The sequence below is a fragment of the Nomascus leucogenys genome, chromosome 2, assembly GCF_006542625.1.
Source record: "Nomascus leucogenys isolate Asia chromosome 2, Asia_NLE_v1, whole genome shotgun sequence".
Lineage (NCBI taxonomy): Eukaryota > Metazoa > Chordata > Mammalia > Primates > Hylobatidae > Nomascus > Nomascus leucogenys.
The window spans coordinates 88,253,041-88,275,318 of record NC_044382.1 but is presented as its reverse complement, the minus strand read 5'-3'; the positions used below and the strand labels follow the sequence as shown (position 1 = coordinate 88,275,318).

At 37.2% G+C, this 22,278-nt stretch overlaps 1 protein-coding gene across 1 annotated transcript in view; it reads left to right on the top strand.

Moving 5' to 3' along the window:
- The window catches only part of HOMER1 (homer scaffold protein 1), a 140,790-nt gene that overhangs the window by 46,518 nt on the left and 71,994 nt on the right, over positions 1-22,278 (top strand). Inside the window, exons 2-4 of the mRNA XM_003261518.4 lie at positions 10,190-10,346; positions 16,439-16,570; positions 20,755-20,847. Of these exons, the coding sequence (XP_003261566.1) occupies positions 10,190-10,346; positions 16,439-16,570; positions 20,755-20,847 (382 nt within the window). The remainder of the gene's footprint in view (positions 1-10,189; positions 10,347-16,438; positions 16,571-20,754; positions 20,848-22,278) is intronic.

Here is a 22,278-nt window from a genome sequence, read left to right as displayed (position 1 = left end):
CCTAATTCATTTCTTTTTAAAGTTTTTAACGCTGGGCGCAGTGGCTCACACCTGTAATCCCAGCACGTTGGGAGGCCGAGGCAGGCAGATCACGAGATCAAGAGATCGAGACCGTCCTGGCCAACATGGTGAAACCCCATCTCTACTAAAAATACAAAAATTAGCCAAGTGTGGTGGTACGCGCCTGTAATCCTAGCTACTTGGGAGGCTGAGGCAGGAGAATTGCTTGAACCCAGGGGGCAGAGGTTGCAGTGAGCTGAGATCGTGCCACTGCACTCCAGCTTGGTGACAGTGAGACTGTGTCTCAAAAAAATAAATAAATAAAGTTTTTAAGAACTGGATGTCTATTGAGAAATCACTTAGATTTTTAATAAAACGCCAGGAGTTTAACCTATTTGGCAATAGGTCAAATAGTACTACCTATATTAACAATAATTAAACTCTAGTTATTAACAAGAGATTACTTTCTTTAGATTTCCCAGGCATATACTGTCAGTTCTCAGAATTTAGCTTGAGTTAGTGGAAATCATATGGGAAGAGGAGAATATTTACAGTCAAATAAAATGGAATGTACCGTATCAATTCTAAATGTAATTTATTTATTATTATTATTTTTTTTTTTTTGAGACAGGGTCTCCTCTGTTGGCCAGGCTGGACTGCAGTGGCACAATCTCAGCTCACTGCAGCCTTGACTAACCTGGCTCAGGTGATTTCTCCTGCTTCAGCCTGTCAAGTAGCTGGGACCACAGGTGTGCGCCACCATGCCTGGCTAATTTTTTGTAGAGACGGGGTTTCCCCAAATTGCCCAGGCTGGTCTTGAACTCCTGGGCTCAGGCAGTCTGCCTGTCTCAGCCTCCCAAAGTGCTGGGATTACAGGTGTGAGCCACCACACCCAGCCTAAAAATGTAATTTTAAATGTGATATATCAAGCATACTTGATATATTTTTAAACACTGCAATTTTACCTGAAATGGATAGGGTTTTTAATGGGTGGTAAGGACAAAGTCACCTGGCAGTTATTTAATACATAGCAAGCAAGTTTCTTTGAACATTGAAGATCTTGCTTAAATGTACATTGAATGAGGTTGCTTGCTTTTTACTGCAAATTTCAGCATATTCCTTAATATTTTATAGCTACTAATTAAAGTGTCCAAGAGTAAGTACTAAAATCTCTTAATAGCTAATACCATGGCCTATAGATTATAAAAACTACTCTTAAGAGGTGACATATAAGAAATGTAAACAGTAGCTCACGCCTGTAATCCCAGCACTTTGTGAGGCTGAGGTGGGTGGATCACGAGGACAGGAGATGGAGACCATCCTGGCTAACACGGTGAAACCCCGTTTCTACTAAAAAACACAAAAAATTAGCAGGGTGTGGTGACGGGCACCTGTAGTTGCAGCTACTCGGGAGGCTGAGGCAGGAGAATGGTGTGAACCGGGGAGGTGGAGCTTGCAGTGAGCTGAGATTGCACCACTGCACTCCAGCCTGGGCGACAGAGCGAGACTCTGTCTCAAAAAAAAAAAAAAAAAAAAAGAAATGTAAAAGTATTGTTACTCTTTAAGTGTATTTTTATATAATTTAAGAATCTTAATTTCCAAATGGAAATTTTAGATTTGATATTTTCTTCAAATATGCCAATTAAATACTTAATGTCATTAAAATATTTCTGATACTCAACTGTAATGCAAACAATTATTTTTTAAAACCTTTAATTTCAGTGTTCACCTAACAGATTAAAAGATCAAGGAATTCAAATCATACATTTTTTTTTCTTTTTTAAAGAGACAGGGTCTTGCTCTGTCACCCATCCTGGAATGCAGTGGTATACAATCATAGCTCACTGCAGCCTCCAACTCCTGGGCTCAAATGATCCTCCTGCCTCATCCTCTTGAGTAGCTGAGACTATAGGCATGGGCCACCACAGCCAGATAATTTTTAAATTTTTTGTAGAGGCGAGGTCTTGCTGTTGGCCAACCTGGTCTGGAACTCGTGGGCTCAAGCGATCCTCCCGCTTTGGCCCCCCAGAGCACTAGGACTACAGAGGTGAGCCACTGTGCCTGGCCAGATCATACAATTAAAAAAAAATCCTTCCAGAAGTCTCGATACCTCTATTATACAAGGTTACTTTACAATTTTGTATTTGCTATAGAGTAACTTCCAAGTTTTAAAAAACATGCACCTGCTATGTTTTTGGTTCATCACTAGATGGAGTTATTGCAGTGTAATTATGTGTTGGGTAGCCATTAGTAGAAAAACCTTTGCATTCTTCAAAGTTTGTATATGGTTTTTAAAAAAGAACATTGTATGTATAAGCAATCAGCTTATTACACACATCATGGTATAGGGACATACAGTTGGTAGTATGTTAGATTATGCAGTCATAATCTCTGAGCAACATCAAAACAGGTATCTTAATGAGATTTTTCTTAGGGTAGGATGTATGTATGAGGAAAAAGAGGGGGTGGTGAGATTTAAACCAGTTCCCTGATAATCGTGTAGAGTTTCAATTTATATTATTAAGTTGTACAGGGTAATTCTTTCTAGGAAATTCCAGTGCTTGAGCTGCCGCATCCAAAGTCATGCTATGCCACTTCATAGTGGCACTGAAACTAAATTTTCCAGCCATTACCTATCAAGTTAAATGGTAATTAGTGTCCGTCTATTCCTGGACTTATCCTTGTCATTCTCATTTTGGCCTGAACAAGTATTGTTCAGCTTCTCTTGCCACTTTAGTCACCCAAAAGCAAGCTGAGGGTAGAATGTTTTTTGTCTTACTTTCCTGTTTACTTCAAATCAAGGAGGATGTTTTTGTTGGGAATTGGATGTACCTTCAGCACCTGTAGTCCTACAGTTAGGCATGTTTGGATTTCTGCTCCTCTCCTACTTTCCCTTATTCCTCTCAGTTGAGTTCCAACCTATTAAAATTGTCATTCTTTGATTCTTTGGCAGTCTTCAAAAATGTCCCCTAAAGCATTGTTTTCCATCGTTAATTGTTATGTAAGTGTAATTTCTTCACAGTGCCATTTTAGAAAGATATTTTAATGCCTATACAAGGTTAAGAAAAATTAAACAATACTTAAAGGATAAGAAAGAGAAGTAATTGCCCCTGTCTTATCCCTTCCTTCATTGAGCTCCATCCCCAGAGGCAACTACTTTTTAAAAATGTAATTTTTATTTCTTTTAGTGATTGCCTCCATAGCTCTAATAAGCTCTTATATTGCTATTTTTTTAATTAAAAGCTTTGGATTTTAAATCCTATTGCAGAAAGTCAACTAGTAGTGAATTTTTGCCATTTCCACATTTACCTTTCCATTTCTTCCTCTTCCCACCCATCTCAATGCAGTTATTCTTACAAATTGCTCTGTTGGTTCTACAATTTTAAATGGGGACCCCAAAATCAAATTGTGTATACTGTGGGGTGGTGTTATGAAGTGAATGAATGGCCAGTGTGTAGCTTGTGTAGTTCTGAACTGCCACCAATCACAGTATTGGGGGGCATGTTATTGCAGAGTTTATTGTAAGTAAACCTCTTTCCTCAGTTTTCATTTGCATAGTTTTTTAAATGACAACTGTTTGAAACAATTAGCAAACTTATTATCATATAGAAGCCTGGAGATAAGGTGATTTATTGGTTCAGTGACATCATCAAGGAAGCAGAGTCTTTGTTTTTCCATATGCTATTATCAACGGAGAATGTTAGCCTTGTTCTCAGGTATGCGCCCCTCACAGCACTAAGGGTTTCTTTAGGTCCTGATGTCACATGCAAACATGTCGTTTCAGAGAATATTCCTTCTTACCTGTGTACTGTCTGTGAGTGTACCTAGAAGTTTCTAGCAAACTTTTCTTGGTTATTTCTTGGAATTGTTTCAGAGGTCCATTCCTAACCTAACTTCTGGCAAGAATGGGATTGCCACGATTATCCTTAGTAAAGCTCACAGTCATATGGAAGAGGGTAGAGTATCTGAGGTTTGTTGGGGAGCAGCAAGGAAGAACAGTTGGTAGATAGTCAGTGAACAGAGTCTGCAGCAGAGTCAAATCCTCAGTGGAAAATATTACCAGCCTTATTTCTAATACTTCTTAGAATACTTAGAATACTTTCAGGCTACTTTCTTTTGGAAAATTAAAAAGAAAGGAAATTATTTGAAACCATAACCTTCTTTATAATCTCCTTTGCTACATTAGCCATTTGTACTTACATATTTGAAAAGGACACTTCTAAGCTAGGCATTAAAGGTAGACTAGGAAATGTACAATTTCTCTTCCTTTCCTTGAGTCTGATTGTATTTATTGGACCTATGCCTTTGCACTCTCTTGGGATGAAGATTTACTGGTTAATCATATAATATTTTTGAAAGTATAGACTTCATTGGTAACTTTAAAACAGCATCATCATTGATTTTTAAAAATCAGAGCTATCCAAGTGATGAATGTTAACTGTCTGCTTTTTTTCTAGACCAAAACTTATGTATCTCCTGGAAAATAGTTTTTTGTTTTGCTCTAGTTTTTTATGATCTTTGTTTCTTTCTTGTTACGCAGATGCCTGAGAGCTAAATGTAGTAATTCTTTGTCAGCTCTAGTGAGTTTGAGTAAGTCTTGTTTTTAAAATAAAATTCTGATTTTATTACTTTTTTCTCAGGGTTATCTTAACATTCTTCAGTTTCCCACATCCATAGTAAGTTTTAGCATCCATCACTGTATGTAGTACTTTTACAGAATTGTAGCTCAAGATGAAGAACTTGAGAATTATTGTTACACCAATTTCCTAGAATTCGTTTATGAATCAACAGAAAAATACTCCAGTAAGCTTTTCTTATATCAGTAAAGTAGTTTAAATTACTTGCTGTTTTGGTTATTGATGTAAGAAGTTACCGAATAGATGGTGCTCTGTGATTAAAGTGTGTGTGTGTGTGTGTGTGTGTGTGTGTGTGTGTGTTTGTGTGTGGTTTTGCTTCTCTAAGCTAGTTTAAAGCATTTCAGAACAGTTGTGGTTTTCTGTTTTTTTTTTGTTTGTTTGTTTGTTTTTGAGATGGAGTCTCGCTCTGTCGCCCAGGCTGGGGTGCAGTGGCGTGATCTTGGCTCACTGCAACCTCCGTCTCCTGGGTTCAAGTGATTCTCCTGCCGCAGCCTTCCGAGTAGCTGGGATTACAGGCATGCGACACCGTGCCTGGCTAATTTTTGTATTTTTAGTAGAGATGGGGTTTTACCACGTTGCCCAGGCTGGTCTCGAACTCCTGACCTCAAGTGATGAACCCACCTCAGCCTCGCAAACTGCTGGGATTACAGGCGTGAGCCACTGCACCTGGCATGGATCTATTTGTCTTTAAAATTGATTTTTAGAGCAATTTTTTAAGAATAATTTTTAGTTTCTTAGAAGAGTTACTTTGAGTGTTCTTAACAAGTACCCGTTTAAGAAATAATACTGTAGTCATTACTGAATAAGGCTTGAATTTTATATTATAAATATAATTAGTAATATCAGTAAAGATGGTAAACTATCTAGACCAACTTTCAGTGAGATATTTACCTCAGAATTTGTCTTTTGATTCTCATATTATAGCCATAAATATAAATCCTAGGAGATGTAAATATATTACATGAAAGAGTTCTGAGGTCGAATAATTTGCCAGATGGTGGATTATTTGGGGTTAGATTGGTTTCTTTACTGCAGAACTTCTCAGAACCTTTAACATACTAATGTACATTATAAATATTTTAGAATATAACACAGTGTTTGCGAAACTTGTTTAAACATGGACCATTCATTTCTCAGACTGTTGTTCAATATAAACACACTGGGAAATGCTGGTATTTGATCCAGTTAGTATTTGTGTGAATTGTTGTAAAGAAAGCAGTGTCTAACCTTTATTTATGAGTGCTATACAGTTTATGAAAAGATATTAACTTTAATGCCTGGACACTTGGTAATTTCAAATGTATTACAGGTCTTTTGAAGAGATTAAGAGCTAGATTTTTAAGATGGCTTTTTAAGAGTTCAGGTATATGTAAATCTCTTAAAGATTTTAGATATAGCTTCTCTACTGCTTCTTCTACAGCTTTTTTCTAAATGAAATTTATGGACATGCTTAGTATTGAAACATACCCATCATAAAATCTGGTGATTCCCCAAACTCTGCATGCCAGCCTGGTTTTCTCTGAGCTCCAAACGAGTGTTTTTAAGTTCCTGACCCAAGAGTTCTACATCCAAACCCTGTAGGCATCTGAACTCCTTCAAAACTGACTTCATCTTCCCCTTCCACTTCCCCAGTCTTAGACTTTACGTTCTGTGTCCCATCCTTGCTAGTGGCACTGTTTTCTTTTCAGTTACCCAAACTAGAAACCCAGGAGACTCAGATTCCTTCTTTGTCTTATACATCAGGAGTTCTCAACCTTGGCACAATTAACATTTTGAGCTGGAAAATTCTTTGTTGTGGAAAGCTGTCTTGTGCATTGTAGATGTTTAGCAGCATCCCTGGATGCTACCCACTAGATGCCAATAGCAGTTTCCCTCATTGTGACAGCCAAAAATGTGTCCAGACATTGTGAAATGTCCCAAGGAACAAATCACCCCAGTTTGAGAACCACTGCCCTATATCCAATCTATTACTTATCTACTGATACTACTTCCTAAATTTACCTTTAATCCCTTATCACGTCTTCATCCTGTTCCCTAAACTGCTATCCACTTTGTTAATATTTGCGATTCTTTAGTAAGGTTCTGACTAGTCTCCCTGTGTCCAGTGTTTCTCTCCAACCCACCTCCTTTTTATTGCTGCCAAATTTTATGCATGTATATGAGAAGGTCTGGCTCTGTCACCCAAATTGGAGTGCAGTGGCATGATCTTGGCTCACTGCAACCTCTGCCTCCCACCCCAGCCTCCCAAGTAGCTGGGACTACAGGTGTGTACCACCACGCCAGACTAATTTTGGTTTTGTCATGTTGCCTAAGCTGATCTCAAACTTGTGAGCTCAAGTGATCAGCCCAGCTTGGCCTCCCAAAGCACTGGGATTACAGGTGTGAGCCACCACACGTGACCCAGATTTATCTTTCTAAAATGCAAAGCTGGAGCTGAGCTAGGTGGCTTACTCCTGTAATCCTAGCAACTCGGGAAGCTGAGGTGGGAGGATTGCTTGAGTCCAAGACTTCAAGACCAGCCTGGGCAATATAGTGAGAACCTATCTGTTAAAAAAAAAAAAGAAAAAGAAAAGAAAAACTATTTCCTGTTTATAATCTCTCAGTAGCTTTCAGTAGACACCCTCATGAATTGTCTTCTCTTTTTTCATTCTCTATTTTTTCATTCTAGCCTCATTCTTCAAAGGCACTCATACTTACCTGTATGAAGGTTCTTGCTACACAATGTACTTAGCCCTCCTCCCACTGTGCAACAGTTTGTTTCAAACTCTATTTAGGCATCTGTTTTCTATCATAGCTGTCAGTTACTTATTTTTAGGGAATCTATCGTAGTGAAGAGCATTTTGTTTTTAACATATCCATCTTTTCTCACCAAATTGAATTTTTCAAGGGCAGGGACCATCTGGATCCTACATCTTGGCATATAATAGATATTCAATAAAAGTTTGAATCATTTATTAGTATGCCCTGTCAGATGCAGTAACATCCTCATTACTTCTAGGAATTCTGTTCCCTGGATCTGTGGTGAAAATTATTTCCCTAGTCTTTATCATATAGACTTTGAAGTACAGGCTTTTGACCATAGCAATCTTAAGCTATAATTTTCTTTAAAAAACCAGCTATTCAGAAGAGAATTAAAGAAAGCTGTGTACTTAGTTGATATTCAAATGGCATTTGCTTATACGATAGCTAGCTTAAAGATTTTTATTCTGAAAGGAACTAAATTGTGTGGATTAATTAAATGTATGACTCAATATGATGTAGAAAGTCTTTACCATACTGAAAACATTGCATTTCCATTGAGTAAGGATTTGTTGATTGCTTGTAGAAAGCTTGCAAAAGCAACATTATTATCTTAATAACTAATTTACTATTTTAGAAAATATGTTTATTAGAACACATTCTTATAATCACCAACTTGTGTTATTTAGGTGAATTTAGGAAATTTAACCCCTACCAAATGAAAACAACAAAAAAATCAAGTAATCGAGTTAGTGAAGAATAGTGTCCTACCTCCCTTCCTTATGTGCCTTAATAGAGTTGTGTATGATTAGATGTCCCTGTGACTTGTAACTAGCCACTCTCAGCCTGACCAACAATACTTTCACCTCAAACTTTAATTAGAAGGTGAAAAAAGAAAAATAGGAGTTGCAGGGCTTTTGGAAGATAACCCAAGCTTATAGCACCAGCCTCACTGAAAGTCAATTGTTGAGTATGGGGAAAGAGGGAATGAATAAGACGTATTCCCAATTCAGAGTTCATCATCCTGGTATAGTGCTTTGCCAGATTTTTAATAATTATTAAATGAATCCATATATAATGGCAGTTAAACAAGTAATGGCTCCACTTCATGTTTTAGGGAGTGGCACAAAATATATCACTTTCTTTTAAGAGAGATTCTTTAATAAGAAAAGTCGTATAGGAGGTTTTCCAGAAATAAAACTAGGAAAGAGCCAGGTTACCTACAGGGAAGGTACCTCCCTTTCACACCAACTCTCTAAGGGTTGAAATGGATATAGGAGTCACCCAACCTCTTATTAACCTAAAGAGCCATTTTGCCGTGGACTCAGATTTGCCTTGCCGTTTTTGTAATTTTTCTCCTCTCCATATTTACCCTTCCTTTCTTCAAATTTAAAATTTTAGAAATTTTAAAATTCTTCATAATTTTAAAATTAATTTACTTAATATTAAATATTACCAATTAAAATTTTCTTTATGACCTTGAACTGCTTTAGAAAAGAAAGATGTGTAGTGAAATGAAATAAATGAGTTTTATTTGGGCTCTTAAAAAAGCAAGCTTGATAAATGCTGTTTCCAAGATAATTTTTACTCAGAACTTGGAAATTTTTGAATTACGATGCTTCTATTATATATGGATCATCTTATGCTTGTTGTTCATACTGTATAGAATTCTGTAATGATATTTTAAATAAGCATTTTTTATTAGTTTTTGTTCTTTGTAATTTAAAAAATCTGTATCTTTAAGGCCCTCCTTGATCTAAGTAAGAGATATTTGTGGTTTCAGCAACTGTTTTCCATAGACTTTTAAGTATAGTAGCGATTATAGTGAATGTATGTTTTCCCAGTAAGTTCTTTACCTATTCCCAGATTATTCTGGGTTTTAAATGGGTAAAATGTGTTTAAATGGGTTTTAAATGTGGTTTTAAGTGGGTAAAAATATTAACCTCGTAAGAGTCAAATATAAGATACTTGTATTTTAGCAGAGCATAGTTTATTCTCATTATTCACATCTTCCATGAAGGTGCCAGCAACACTAAGTTAGCAAATACTGTACTGAACCATTGCTCTTAGGGAAAAATACTGTGTCACGTTCCTACAAGCCTCTGCTCAAGACATTTTCGTCAACTAATTAGTACATAACCATGTTTTATGTGTGTTTCTACTTAAAGACACCTTGCTTAATATATATTGTTAATGCATTAACATTGAACTGATGGCCAACAGCACTGTAACTCATGCCTCAGTGAAACTTATCTAACACATATTTTCTCCACATCACAGCCTTCTTGCACCTAGGAACAGCTAGCATCTGGGAACACTTCAGCATGATGCTTATGGGCCATTTTACACAGTAAAAGCACCAACAAAGTGTGAAATGTGAAAAACATGGTGCTAAATAGACCATAAAAAGGACACTTGTAAATGTAGTATGAGAGCTGAAACAAGAAGGCAATGTCACTTTGTTCAGCTTCAGATGGAAATGTGCCATGTCAGGTGATGCATGGTTTTGCACTGCCCTGTGTGTATCTGTGAAAGACTAAGAATGTGCCGCAGTATTGATTTGGCAGTTACAGATAAATTTTAGTGAGTAGGTGAATTCACATGTACAGACTCTTCAAATAATGAGGATTGACTATAATTGTTTTTAGAAACCTTATGACTGAATACTTAGAATATGCAAATTTGAAGGTTTCTCTTTCAGGTATGTGGAAATTGTTGATTAAGCAGAATCATCCTTGCAGTTTTCATGTTCTCTTGTCTAGTGAAATAAAACTGGCTGCTTTCAGTCCATCATTTTCTTTTCTGCCCTGCAGGGAACAACCTATCTTCAGCACTCGAGCTCATGTCTTCCAAATTGACCCAAACACAAAGAAGAACTGGGTACCCACCAGCAAGCATGCAGTTACTGTGTCTTATTTCTATGACAGCACAAGAAATGTGTATAGGATAATCAGTTTAGATGGCTCGAAGGTAAGCTACGTTTACTTTGAATGATTTGGCTGTTTTTGCTTTTTTCAGTATGACATTTTAGTTTTATTCAGAAGATTTTATCTTCATTAATATAAAATGTTTCCTTTTGAGTTTTTAAAACTTTTAAGAAACAAAACTGATTATTAAGGTAGCAACATGTTTTGTCCACTAAATTACTTTGACTAACCACTTTATTACATCGTTACATGCCAAAATATTCTACAAATTTGAGGTCATTCCATTTATTTAATGTTCATTGCATATCTGTTATATGTCAGGCATTATGCCAGGTACTAGCAATATAGTGGTGGACAGAATAGACATGGTCTAGAATTCTAGGAACTCTAGTTCTTTTCAAATATACTGCTATAGACTAGTAGCAGTTTAAAGTCCCTATATCTTATGAAGTTTGTCAGTGTCAGTACTAAAGCTGACATTTCTTCTCTGAAGAGAAGTAGAAGGACAAAACCTATATTATTTTTAGGAGAGGCAGATAGTGTAACAGGAGCAAGGACTGCCTGGGTTCAGATCTCAACTCCACCATCTACTGAGTGTTTTGTCTTTGGGCAGATTACTTCTCTGAGCCTCATTGTTCTCAACTCAGTACTGGTAGTTGTAAGGATTAAATGAGTTAATATCTGCAAAGCACTTAAATCAGTGCTTAGAGGACAGTGTGCCCTTCAGAAGGGTTGGCGGGGGGGGGGGGAAATCCCTTTTTTTTTTTTTTTTTTGAGACAGAGTCTTGCTCTGTCACCCAGCCTGGAGTACAGCAGTGCAATCTCAGCTCACTGCAACCTCTGCCTCTCAGGTTCAAGCGATTTTCCTGCCTCAGCCTCCCCAGTAGCTGGGATTACAGGCGTGCACCACCATGCCTGGATAATTTTTGTATTTTTAATAGAGACAGGGTTTCACCATGTTGGCCAGGCTGGTCTTGAACTCCTCACCTCGTGATCTGCCTGCCTCAGCCTCCCAAAGTGCTGGGATTACATGCATGAGCCACCGCACCCGGACAGGGGATCCTTTTATCATCAATGAACTTCATGGAACTCACTTAGAGAAAGAAACTCCAAAGAAAAATCAGACTCTTAAGATTCTAGATTTAAAGTGTGTAGGAAGATGAGGTCTTCAGTTTCTTAAAGCCATGAGGCTTTTCCACTTCCAGGAATTTTAGCAATTAAGTGAAGGGGTTAAGCGCACACACTGTAGAGCCAGACTGACTGGTTTGAATTTTTGTTTCTACCACCTGCTTGCCATCTATATTAGTCCATTCTCATACTTCTCTGAAGAAATACCTGAGACTGGGTAATTTATAAAGGAAAGAGGTTTAATTGACTCACAGTTCCACATGGCTGGGGAAGCCTCAGGAAACTTACAATCGTGGCAGAAGGTACGTCTTCACAGGGCGGCAGGAGAGAGAATGAGAACAAGCAGGGGAAATGCCAGACGCATATAAAACCATCAGATCTTGTGAGACTCACTATCACAAGAACAGCATGGGGGAAACTGCCCCCCATGATTCAATTACGTCCGCCTGGTTCCACCCTTGACACATGGGGATTACAATTCAAGGTGAGATTTGGATGGGGTCACAGAGCCAAACTGTATCACCATCTGATCTTGAGCAAAGTATTTAGCTTCTGCATGCAGGGCTGGGCACTGAGGTTTGTGCCTGTAATTCTAGCACTTTGGGAGGCCGAGGCATGAGGATCACTTGACACCAGGAGTTTGAGACCAGCCTGGGTAACACAGTGAGATCCCATCTCAAAAAAAAAAAAAAAAAAAAAAAACTAGCCAGGTGTATTGGTGCATGCCTGTAGTCCTAGCTACTTAGGAGATTGGGGCTGGAGCTAAGGAGGTCAAAGCTGCAGCGAGCTATGATTATATCCAGAGAGAGACCCTGTCTCTTAAGGGGAAAAAAAAAATCTTCTGTATGCCTCAGCTTTCTCATCTGTAAAAAGGAATGAATAAAAATACCTGCATCATTACACCATAGGGTTGTGAAGAGTAAGTAAATTTAGGCAAAAGCACAGTGTATATAGTAATCACTGTACAAACACTCACTGCTATTGTTGTTAATACTATTATCAGGTGATTATTGCCTAGTGTTTTGTGGGGAATAAAAGATAATTTAATGCTAAACTTTTTGTCTGTTTTTTCTGTGTACTCATTCCTTATCTCCTTAACTAGGTTAACTAGATTATATGACCCCAAGGGCTATTTGCACTTTGTGTCTTATACATAAGTAACTAATATGTATTTACTTGAATAATTGATACTTTCATTTTTACTTGGAGGATTTAAAGGACTTAAGAAATAGAAATAGTTCATTTCTGTGAAGCTTTATTTAGTGAAGAATAATTTTGTCATATTTTGTAACTGGTTTAGTGAGGTTTGACAGATACTAGATATTATAACCTGAGACTCTAGAGTGTTTATTTCTTTTCCCTTATTTCTTTTCCCTTGTTTGAACCTTGAATTCTCTGTAATCTGTTTTGTTTTTGGTCTCAAACAACAGATAACATGCCTCCTTTATTAGAAAGGAGGGTTAACAGAGATAACAGAAAAGATAACAATCCTCCTTTATTAGAAAGGAGGGTTAAATGTTGTGTACCAAAAAAGGTCAACTGAATAGTCCCATGTCCAAGAAAAGAAACCATATGGAAGTGATTAAATAGATTTCATTTGCTAACTTCACTTTCACCAGATTAAAATACTTTGAGTTATTTTAAAGGAAGGAATTTTAGTGATGAACACATAATCCTCATGTGTTCTTCCCACTGAAGCAATATGAAATGTTGCTCTTGCATTTTTCCATTTCTGAATGTACGTTGCTGTTTGTAATTATTAGAATCATAAATGTCTTTTGAAAAGCTTTTTGTATTTTTTTTTTTTTTTTTTTGAGACGGAGTCTTGCTCTGTCGCCCAGGCTGGAGTGCAGTGGCGCAATCTCGGCTCACTGCAAGCTCTGCCTCCCGGGTTCACGCCATTCTCCTGCCTCAGCCTCTCCGAGTAGCTGGGACTACAGGCGCCCGCCACCACGCCCGGCTAATTTTTTTTTTTTGTATTTTTAGTAGAGACGGGGTTTCACCATGGTCTCGATCTCCTGACCTTGTGATCCGCCCGCCTTGGCCTCCCAAAGTGCTGGGATTACAAGCGTGAGCCACCGCGCCCGGCCACTTTTTGTATTTTTTTTAACAAAATCTATCTTCTGTAGCAGAGTTATATTTTCTATCACATTTTCCATTTTCTAATTACTTTTCTAAACTGATGCTATTAACTGCTGCAGTTCCTACAGGAGTGGTTGTTTTTTAAGTCAGCAGTAGTGGTTTATTTGACTCAGCTAAACAAATGTTTTCTCCATCCTCCATCTCACCCCCGACTTCTGCTCTTCATGATTGAGTTGGAAACCCCTTAGGTGTCCTGCCTAGAAAATGTGCACTTGTTCTCACTTAGTGCCTCTACTGTGCATATGAAGTTTGCTTTAAGGTTTTCTGATTATGCTACAGAGAACTCAGCATGGTCAAGGGCCAGGATCAGGGCACTGTGTGATCCGTACATGAGGTAGTAATGACAGTGTATTTCTCTCTCTTTTCCTTAAAAGGACTAGAACTCCAGGGTTGGGAGACATATTTATTTTCAGAACTAAAATTTTTCTTTTAAATGCATTCTACTCAAAGAAGCTAAGAAATAAAGCTTTTTAAAAGTGTGGGATCATCTATCATTTTAAGGTTTTCTTCATTAAAGAACAAGTAATACAGAGACAAGGAACGGTTCAGAATGGAGATTAAAATAAAACTAGTAAAAGTGGAAGGAAGTTAATTTGAAATAGTTAAAATGAGGGGACTTAGTGACCAAATACCAGCACATTGGTCAGTTTTCTTAGATGCCTATAAAACCTGTTGTTGACTCACTTTCGAGTTATTAGGGTCATGTATAAAATGCCCTTGTCTGTTAGAAAACACAGAGATCCCAGTGCAGATGTGCCCTCCTCAGGACCTGCAAATCTAAGGCAGTGCCTACCAGTCTTGATTTCTTGCCTTTTACTCTGCCACATCCTGGTCTTTACAGTACTTACTACTCACTGAAATTACATTGGTCAGCTATTTATTTACTTGTATGTTTACTGACTCCTCTTATTCTAGACTGTAATTTGCAATTATATTGCCCCTCTTATTGTTGTGTCTCAAATTTTTAGAACTGTGCTTGGCATTTAAAAGGTACTCAAAGTTGAATAAACGAATGATTCCTTACCATTTGTTAATAAATTCTTTCCTATTTAATCTTTCATTTGATGACTTCATTTGATGCTGTTCAAGTTAGAGCAGTTATTAGCCACATTTTACACATCCCAAATGACATGCTAAGAAAAGCAGTTTTTGAACTGAAGGGTAAGGAAACTGTATAAGTATGAATATGTAAACTTTGTCTGAGGTAAAAACACTTAACTGAGGATAAGGGCTCTCATATAATAACAGTGGACACATCTTCTGTCTGAGACAAAGGAAGGGACCACTCTTTTACTGTTTTTTTTTCTTTTAGTAGGACAGGTGTCATACATTCATTTTTATGACTTCTCCAATACCTGCATAGCTCTTAAATATTTACTTTTATACTGTTGTTCACATGGTAAACAAATTTAGTTTTGTTGAGAAAATGCTCACATGGTAAGCAAATTTAGTTCAGAAAATGCTTGATGTATCATTCCACATTTAAGAGTTCAGGAGATGACTGCTTATGGATTTGCTAACATCTATCTATTACTATTGGAATCACTTTCTAATCTTAAATTTGGAGTGCATTAGACTAAAAAAAGATTCCTCACTTTTATGGTATTAGCAGAGAGAATGAGTTAATATTTTATGATAGTTGAAATGTATTATGGTGATCACCAAAGTTAGTATTTAGTAACATGCTGACATACTAGTTTTCTAAGAAATTATGTGTGAAACAAAAATGATAGCAATTCTCAACATCATGAATCTATGCCACTTTATGAGAAAAGAAATGAGTATACAGTTGACTCATGACACTGGTTTAAGTTATGCAGGTTCACTTATATGTGGATCGAAAAATACAGTATTTGTAGGATGTGAAAACCAAGTATTAGAGGGTTGACCTCATATATGCAGGTTCTGCAGTGCTGACTATGGGACTTGAGTATGCATGGATTTTGGTATACACTTGGGTCCTGGAACCAATCTCCCAAGTCTAGCAAGGAACACCTCTATATTTAGAGGTTTGTTTTTTCCTTGAGTAAAGGGAAAAAGTACTAAACAATTGCAAGTCTTTTCTGTATCATAATGTATTTCAGGTAAATCAGCTTGAAGAAAACTCAATTATGGATTTTAGAAAATCAGTGTTGGCCGGGCGCAGTGGCTTACGCCTGTAATCCCACACTTTGGGAAGCCGAGGTGGGCAGATCATGAGATCAGGAGATCGAGACCATCCTGGCTAACATGGTGAAACCCCGTCTCTACTAAAAAAATACAAAAAAATTAGCTGGGCATGGTGGTGGGTGCCTGTAGTCCCAGCTACTCAGGAGGCTGAAGCAGGAGAATGGTGTGAACCTGGGAGTTGGAGCTTGCAGTGAGCCAAGATCGCGCCACTGCACTCCAGCCTGGGCGACAGAGCAAGACTGCATCTAAAAAAAAAAAAAAAAAAAAAAAAGAAAATCAGTGTCATATTTTCTATGTATATTTTCATTTTTGAAAGATTCTTTGGAGGGTGGTACCCTACTTTTAAATAAACCACTATTAAGGCCTACCTTCTTCTAGTGATTATCATCCAAAATTAATAAAAAACATTCAAAAGGAAAAAACTGACCACATTAAAAACTCTTTGACATTTTTTGGATCATAGGTAAACTTATTTGAGTGTAAAATTTTGACATTTTTGATAGTGTCATCATATTTATATTTTAGTTAACATATTTCCACACTATCACTTATAATGCCGGAAACTATTTCTGTAACTATCTTTATGTATTTAATGTTGTGGCTTATTGATAAGCTTTTATGTAACTGAATGGTTTTGTATTTAAATGCCTGTTTGCTGATTTTTTGCTGGTTACTCATACTTGCTTTATTTTTTAGGCAATAATAAATAGTACCATCACCCCAAACATGACATTTACTAAAACATCCCAGAAGTTTGGCCAGTGGGCTGATAGCCGGGCAAACACTGTTTATGGATTGGGATTCTCCTCTGAGCATCATCTTTCGAAAGTGAGTTAAATCATAAAATTTGAATGAAAATCTTCATCTTCAAGTCATATATCTTAAATATATAATACCAAATAGAGAGTATAAAATATAGGAGAAATTTAATATTCTCAAAACAACAGTAGTGACTTCAGAGCAAGAAGCAAGAGATCATTAGATTCTACTGTCACCTGGAAAATGTGCTGTACACATTAAAAACAGTCACCATTGGTTGAGAAGGATTCATGTGGTTAATTGTCTGTGTGATAGGAATTAAAAGGTGGGGATTATCACTTCAGAATTGATTTTTGTCAGAGATTAGCACCCTCAATTGGAGATGGTCTGCAAGATAGGCAGATACCAAGCTCTTTTGAATTGTGAAAACTCAAGCTGACAGTGATATAGATTTCAGCATTTTGATGTGACAGCAGGTACGTATAAATCACTGTGTTTAGGGGAAATTGTGCTTTATCTAGATGTAGAATACTCCGAGCTCTGATGCAGTGCAGACTGAGATACTGTAGACATCATGAGGAATTTTTAGATAATACTCACCATGTGACCAGAAAGGCCAATAAAATGCAAAGCATCACCAGGCTAAATATTGGAAATAAGACAGTTCTCCTGTCAATAAGCAAAAGCCTTGTAATGTTTATACCAGCAGCACCTTGGGTTCTTGTGGATGTTACACAGAAAAGAATATATAAGAAAATACAATCTCAGTATACTAAGTGATCAAAGAGAAAAGTAAAACTCACTTTTCTCTTCAGAGCTTGTGCCTGCCAGACCTAAAGATTTATTCTTAGGCCGGGCGCGGTGGCTCACGCTTGTAATCCCAGCACTTTGGGAGGCCGAGGCGGGCGGATCACGAGGTTAGGAGATCGAGACCACGGTGAAACCCCGTCTCTACTAAAAATACAAAAAAAAAAAATTAGCCGGGCGTGGTGGCGGGCGCCTGTAGTCCCAGCTACTCGGAGAGGCTGAGGCAGGAGAATGGCATGAACCTGGGAGGCAGAGCTTGCAGTGAGCCGAGATTGTGCCACTGCACTCCAGCCTGGGTGGCAGAGCGAGACTCCGTCTCAAAAAAAAAAAAAAAAAGATTTATTCTTAAAACCTCTGTTTGAAGCATTCAGTTAAAAGAATAACCACATATTTTAAATACTTTACATGTGATTTGGTATACGCAGGATCTGATACTAAAACTCAGGCTAGAGAGTTGAAATTATTCAAGTGCAGAGAAATCAGGCTCTTGTAGATATACACTGTTTATACTTACATTAAATTTTAAGCTGTTTTTCTTTACAGAAATTATTCTGTATTCAAATTCTTAAACTGGGTTCTTTTTAGAAATCTTACACTTTTGTGAATATATATTGAATATTTTATTTTCTTCTAATTATAAACATTTCTTAACACTGTTTTCAAGTGTTTTTGTTATCTTTTGTATATGAATTATAGTTTAAATCTCAATTTTAAGGCTATTTTAACCTTTGCCTTGGTGATTATACATCATTTTCTGTAGGATGATTAAAACAAATATTAAGGCTGGGTACAGTGGCTCATGCCTTTAATCCCAGCACTTTGAGAGGCCAAGGAGGGCAGATCACTTGAGGCCAGGAGTTCGAGACCAGCCTAGTCAACATGGCAAAATCCCGTTTCTACTAAAAATACAAAAAAATTAGCTGGGTGTGGTGTCACACACCTGTAGTCCCAGCTACTTGGGAGGCTGAGACACGAGAGTCATTTGAACCCAGGAGGCAGAGGCTGCAGTGAGCCAAGATTGCGACACTGCACTCTAGCCTAGGTGACAGAGCAAGACTCTGTCTCAAAAAACAACAACAACAGCAAACAAATATTATTATTTTGGTTTCTCTTGTACACATCTTATTCTTTAAATGTATTTCTTGAACTGTGGTAAAGATAAGAGTTTTACATTCAAAGTATCTCAGCATAACTAGGATACAGGTTTAAAGCCGTCATTATCACAACTAAACAGTTCTGTTGAGAAGTTATATGTTTATTCTAATACTTTTGCCATCATTCAGAACCTTTTTAGAACTTGGTGTTGTTTTTTTTTTATTATTGCCTATTAAAGACTATAGCAAATAAAAAATCTATAAATATATCTTGCTGAATTTCTTAACTTGACAATACAAGAACTAAATCGTGGATTATTTTCTCAAATAAACTTGCCTTAAATGCTTTTTGGGCTAAGTAATTTTGTCTGTAAATTAAGTTCTTCATTACATCTTTCAAGTTACTGAGCAGCTAGCTAATGTAAAGTTTATTAACTTCTGTCAGTTCTACTCTTTTCCCTTGTTTGAACTTTTCTCTGAGAATGGCTTTTTTTTTTTTTTTTTTTTTTTTTTCAGTTTTTTTCTTCTTTAAAGTTAGCATATGCTTTTGACCAGCCTTACTGGTGGTAAATCTCCTAGTATTTAAGGGTGGGTTGAATATTGGGAAACAGCTCTTAAGCTCTTCGAGCCAATTCTAGCTTATATCCTCACAGAACTTGGCTCCAAGAGCTTCAGATCAGTCTCTTCAGAATGTTTTGATCCAAAGATGACAAAATCATAATTTATTTTTCAGGCTACCTTGTAGACTAATTTTGGTGTTTTGCAGACTGTAGGAGGCTCAAAGGAGTTTATAATATTTTACATAAACAAAGCAAGTACATAAATATTCTAGCTTGTTTTATCAGTTAAAAGCCATGAGTAAGTCAAAACATTATAAGGGTTTGGAGAAGGCAATTCTAGACAAAGACATCTCAAAATAAGGGAAAGTACCATCGTTGAAAAAACATGTGTGGTCTCTTAAGGTTGAATGGTATGAACAAAATTCCAGTTATGCTTGGATTGTTAGAGTTCTTACTAGGTTGTATTTTGTTATCATGGGAAATCTAAGCTGTCACTTTTTTCTTTTGCTGAAAACTAAGGATATACAAATTAGCAATAGTGTAGATTTTTACGAAGTTGAGAAGGCTTTTAAACATTAACTATTATGGAATGTTCAATTAGTGTAAGAAAAACCTTGTATACTATTTCAGATTACATAAAGAGAAGTTTTGTTTTGATTTCATTTCCACCAATGTGAGTGAGACCCTTGTAGCTTTGTATTCAGATGTTGTACTGTTTGGAGATACTCTGTTCAATTAGAGAAGTATAGTAGCACAAATTCACTTTCCTGAGATACACATTATAGGTAGCAGTGACAAGGTTTAAGGTAAGAAGGAAAAGTTGTGATAATGACGGCTTTAATTTTGACCCTCCTCCATCTCTCCTAGATTAGAGTATCACAGGCCTTTCCTTCCAAAATTTTTCTTCCCAAGATGGAAATGAAATCAGAGTTGGTTTATGAGGGTTTGAGAAAGGAACTATAATTTCATGTTTTAATTACCAACTCTAACAGATATTTTAAGTTGCATAGGGATTTGGGGTTTTTAAATGTAGCTATTATGTAGTCTTAACTTATTCTCACTGATAATAGTGATAGACTAGCTTGCACTTCCAAAACATAAACAGATATTCTTTGTGGCCAGGATGTTTTATAGTTTCCTATGAGTTCCTAAGAACTAGCATTTCATGTACAATAATTTTTGTTTTGAAACTGTTATCCATCTTAAAGACCGTTGAGTATTATTCCTTTCTGCTGCTGTACATGAGCTATTTAGGAATCGTCGGAAATAAATTTTTAGTTATGTCAGTTAGTGAAAATAGCAAATATTTCTATTTGTATTACGGAAAATAAAGTGCATTGTGTATTATGAGAGTTTATATTTTAGTAAAATTTAAAAGCATTTTCTAAATACTGTGATGTTTACAAGTGGATACTTGTGAAATTCAGTTTTCTCAATGATAAACATGGCACGGTATGCTTATGTTTACTGATTCTTTCCCCTACCTTGGTCTTAGTAAATTATTTCTGAACAACCAGGAGTCCTTTAGGTAAGCTAGCTGACTCTGAAGTCTAACTTAGATATATCTTGATGTTTTGAATAAGATTTGTCAAAATACTTCATAGTGCACAGACAAATGTTTGGAATTAGGTTTCATTTCCTGTCATTTTCATATTAGAAGCTATAATTGGTTTGGAGGCTATATTGCTTGTGTAGAGTCAGTTATTCAGAAAATGAATAACTTTACTAAGGTAAAAGTGGGCACTGTGACCTATTTTTATTTGGTTAATGTATGTAGTCTTTATACATTCAGTTTGCAGAAAAGTTTCAGGAATTTAAAGAAGCTGCTCGACTAGCAAAGGAAAAATCACAAGAGAAGATGGAACTTACCAGTACACCTTCACAGGTGGGTATATCATTTCTATTCTTAATTATGAACCTTGTTCATTTCAGATAGTATCCTTCATGCCAGAATTAAATCTCCAAAGTACACATAGAAATGCACCCTTTAGTGTGGTGGCTCACGCCTGTAATCCCAGGACTTTGATAGGCTTAGGTGGGAGGATTACTTGAGCCCAGGAGTTCAAGATCAGCCTGAGCAACATAGGGAGACCTCATCTCTACAAATTAAAAAAAAAAAAAAAAAATTAGCCAAGTGTGGTGGTGCAAGCCTGTGGTCTTAGCTACTTGGGAAGCTGAGGTAGGAGGATCATTTGACTGAGAGGTTGAGGCTGCAGTGAGCTATAATTGTGCCACTGTGCTCCAGCCTGGGCAACAGCAAGACCCTGTCTCAAAAAGAAAAAGAGAGAGAGAGAAATGCACCCTTTACTTAATTTGTACTGGTGGAAAAAGGTTTTTCTATATGCCAATGCCTACAAGAATATTTTTAATCAAAATTTCAGTTTAGTAATTCAATTCAAATTATTTAATGTGCTTTTAACTTAGCAAAAATACATAAAGATCATGTGATAGTCAAATGTAACCACAAGGGGAGTCAGAGGAAAAGTTCAGGAAAACGAGTTTATTATACTTGCTGGTCCTAGAAACAGGGAAAGTCTTAGGGTGGTCAAGAGACAGAAAGCAGGAGTGAGGGGAAAGCCGAGGTAGAGCTTTATTGGAATTTCCACTGGAAAGGCAAAGCAGGGGAGGGGAAATAGTTTAGGATTGGCTGGGTTGAATAATTTCAGGGGGCTCTAAACTATAGGGGTGCTCCCTCATTGTCTGGTAACTGGCCCTGGGATGGATTAAGTTAGAGGAATATCGTCTCCTGGATCAGATGTATGGATCAGATAGAGGAAGTATGGCTCTGGATTGGCTAGTTTGCATATCAGAAGCATGCTCTGGACTGGGCTCTTGCTGTCCTTAAGAATTAGCTAGCCCTAGAGGGGAGAAGCAGTCTCTTTGCAGCCAGAAAATTTTTTTAAAAGATGTCAGAATGTCATAATATAGATAAAGTTAAAATACATGCACGTGTGTGCACACATGCACAAACAATAGGGTTTGTTTTACATACTTTTACTAATTATTTATTTTTTTTTGAGCTAGAGTCATGCTCTGTCACCCAGACCGGAGTGCAGTGGCACAATCTCGGGTCGCTGCAACTTCTGCCTCCCAGGTTCAAGTGATTCTCATGCCTCAGCCTCCCAGGTAGCTGGGATTATAGGTGTGCACCACCACACCTGGCTAATTTTTGCATTTTATTAGAGGTGGTGTTTTATCGTGTTGGCCAGGCTGGTCTCCCTGGCCTCAAGTGATCCGCCTGCCTTGGCCTCCCAAAGTGCTGAGATTACAGGCGTGAGCCACCGCCCCAGTCTGTTTCACATACTTTTAATGTATA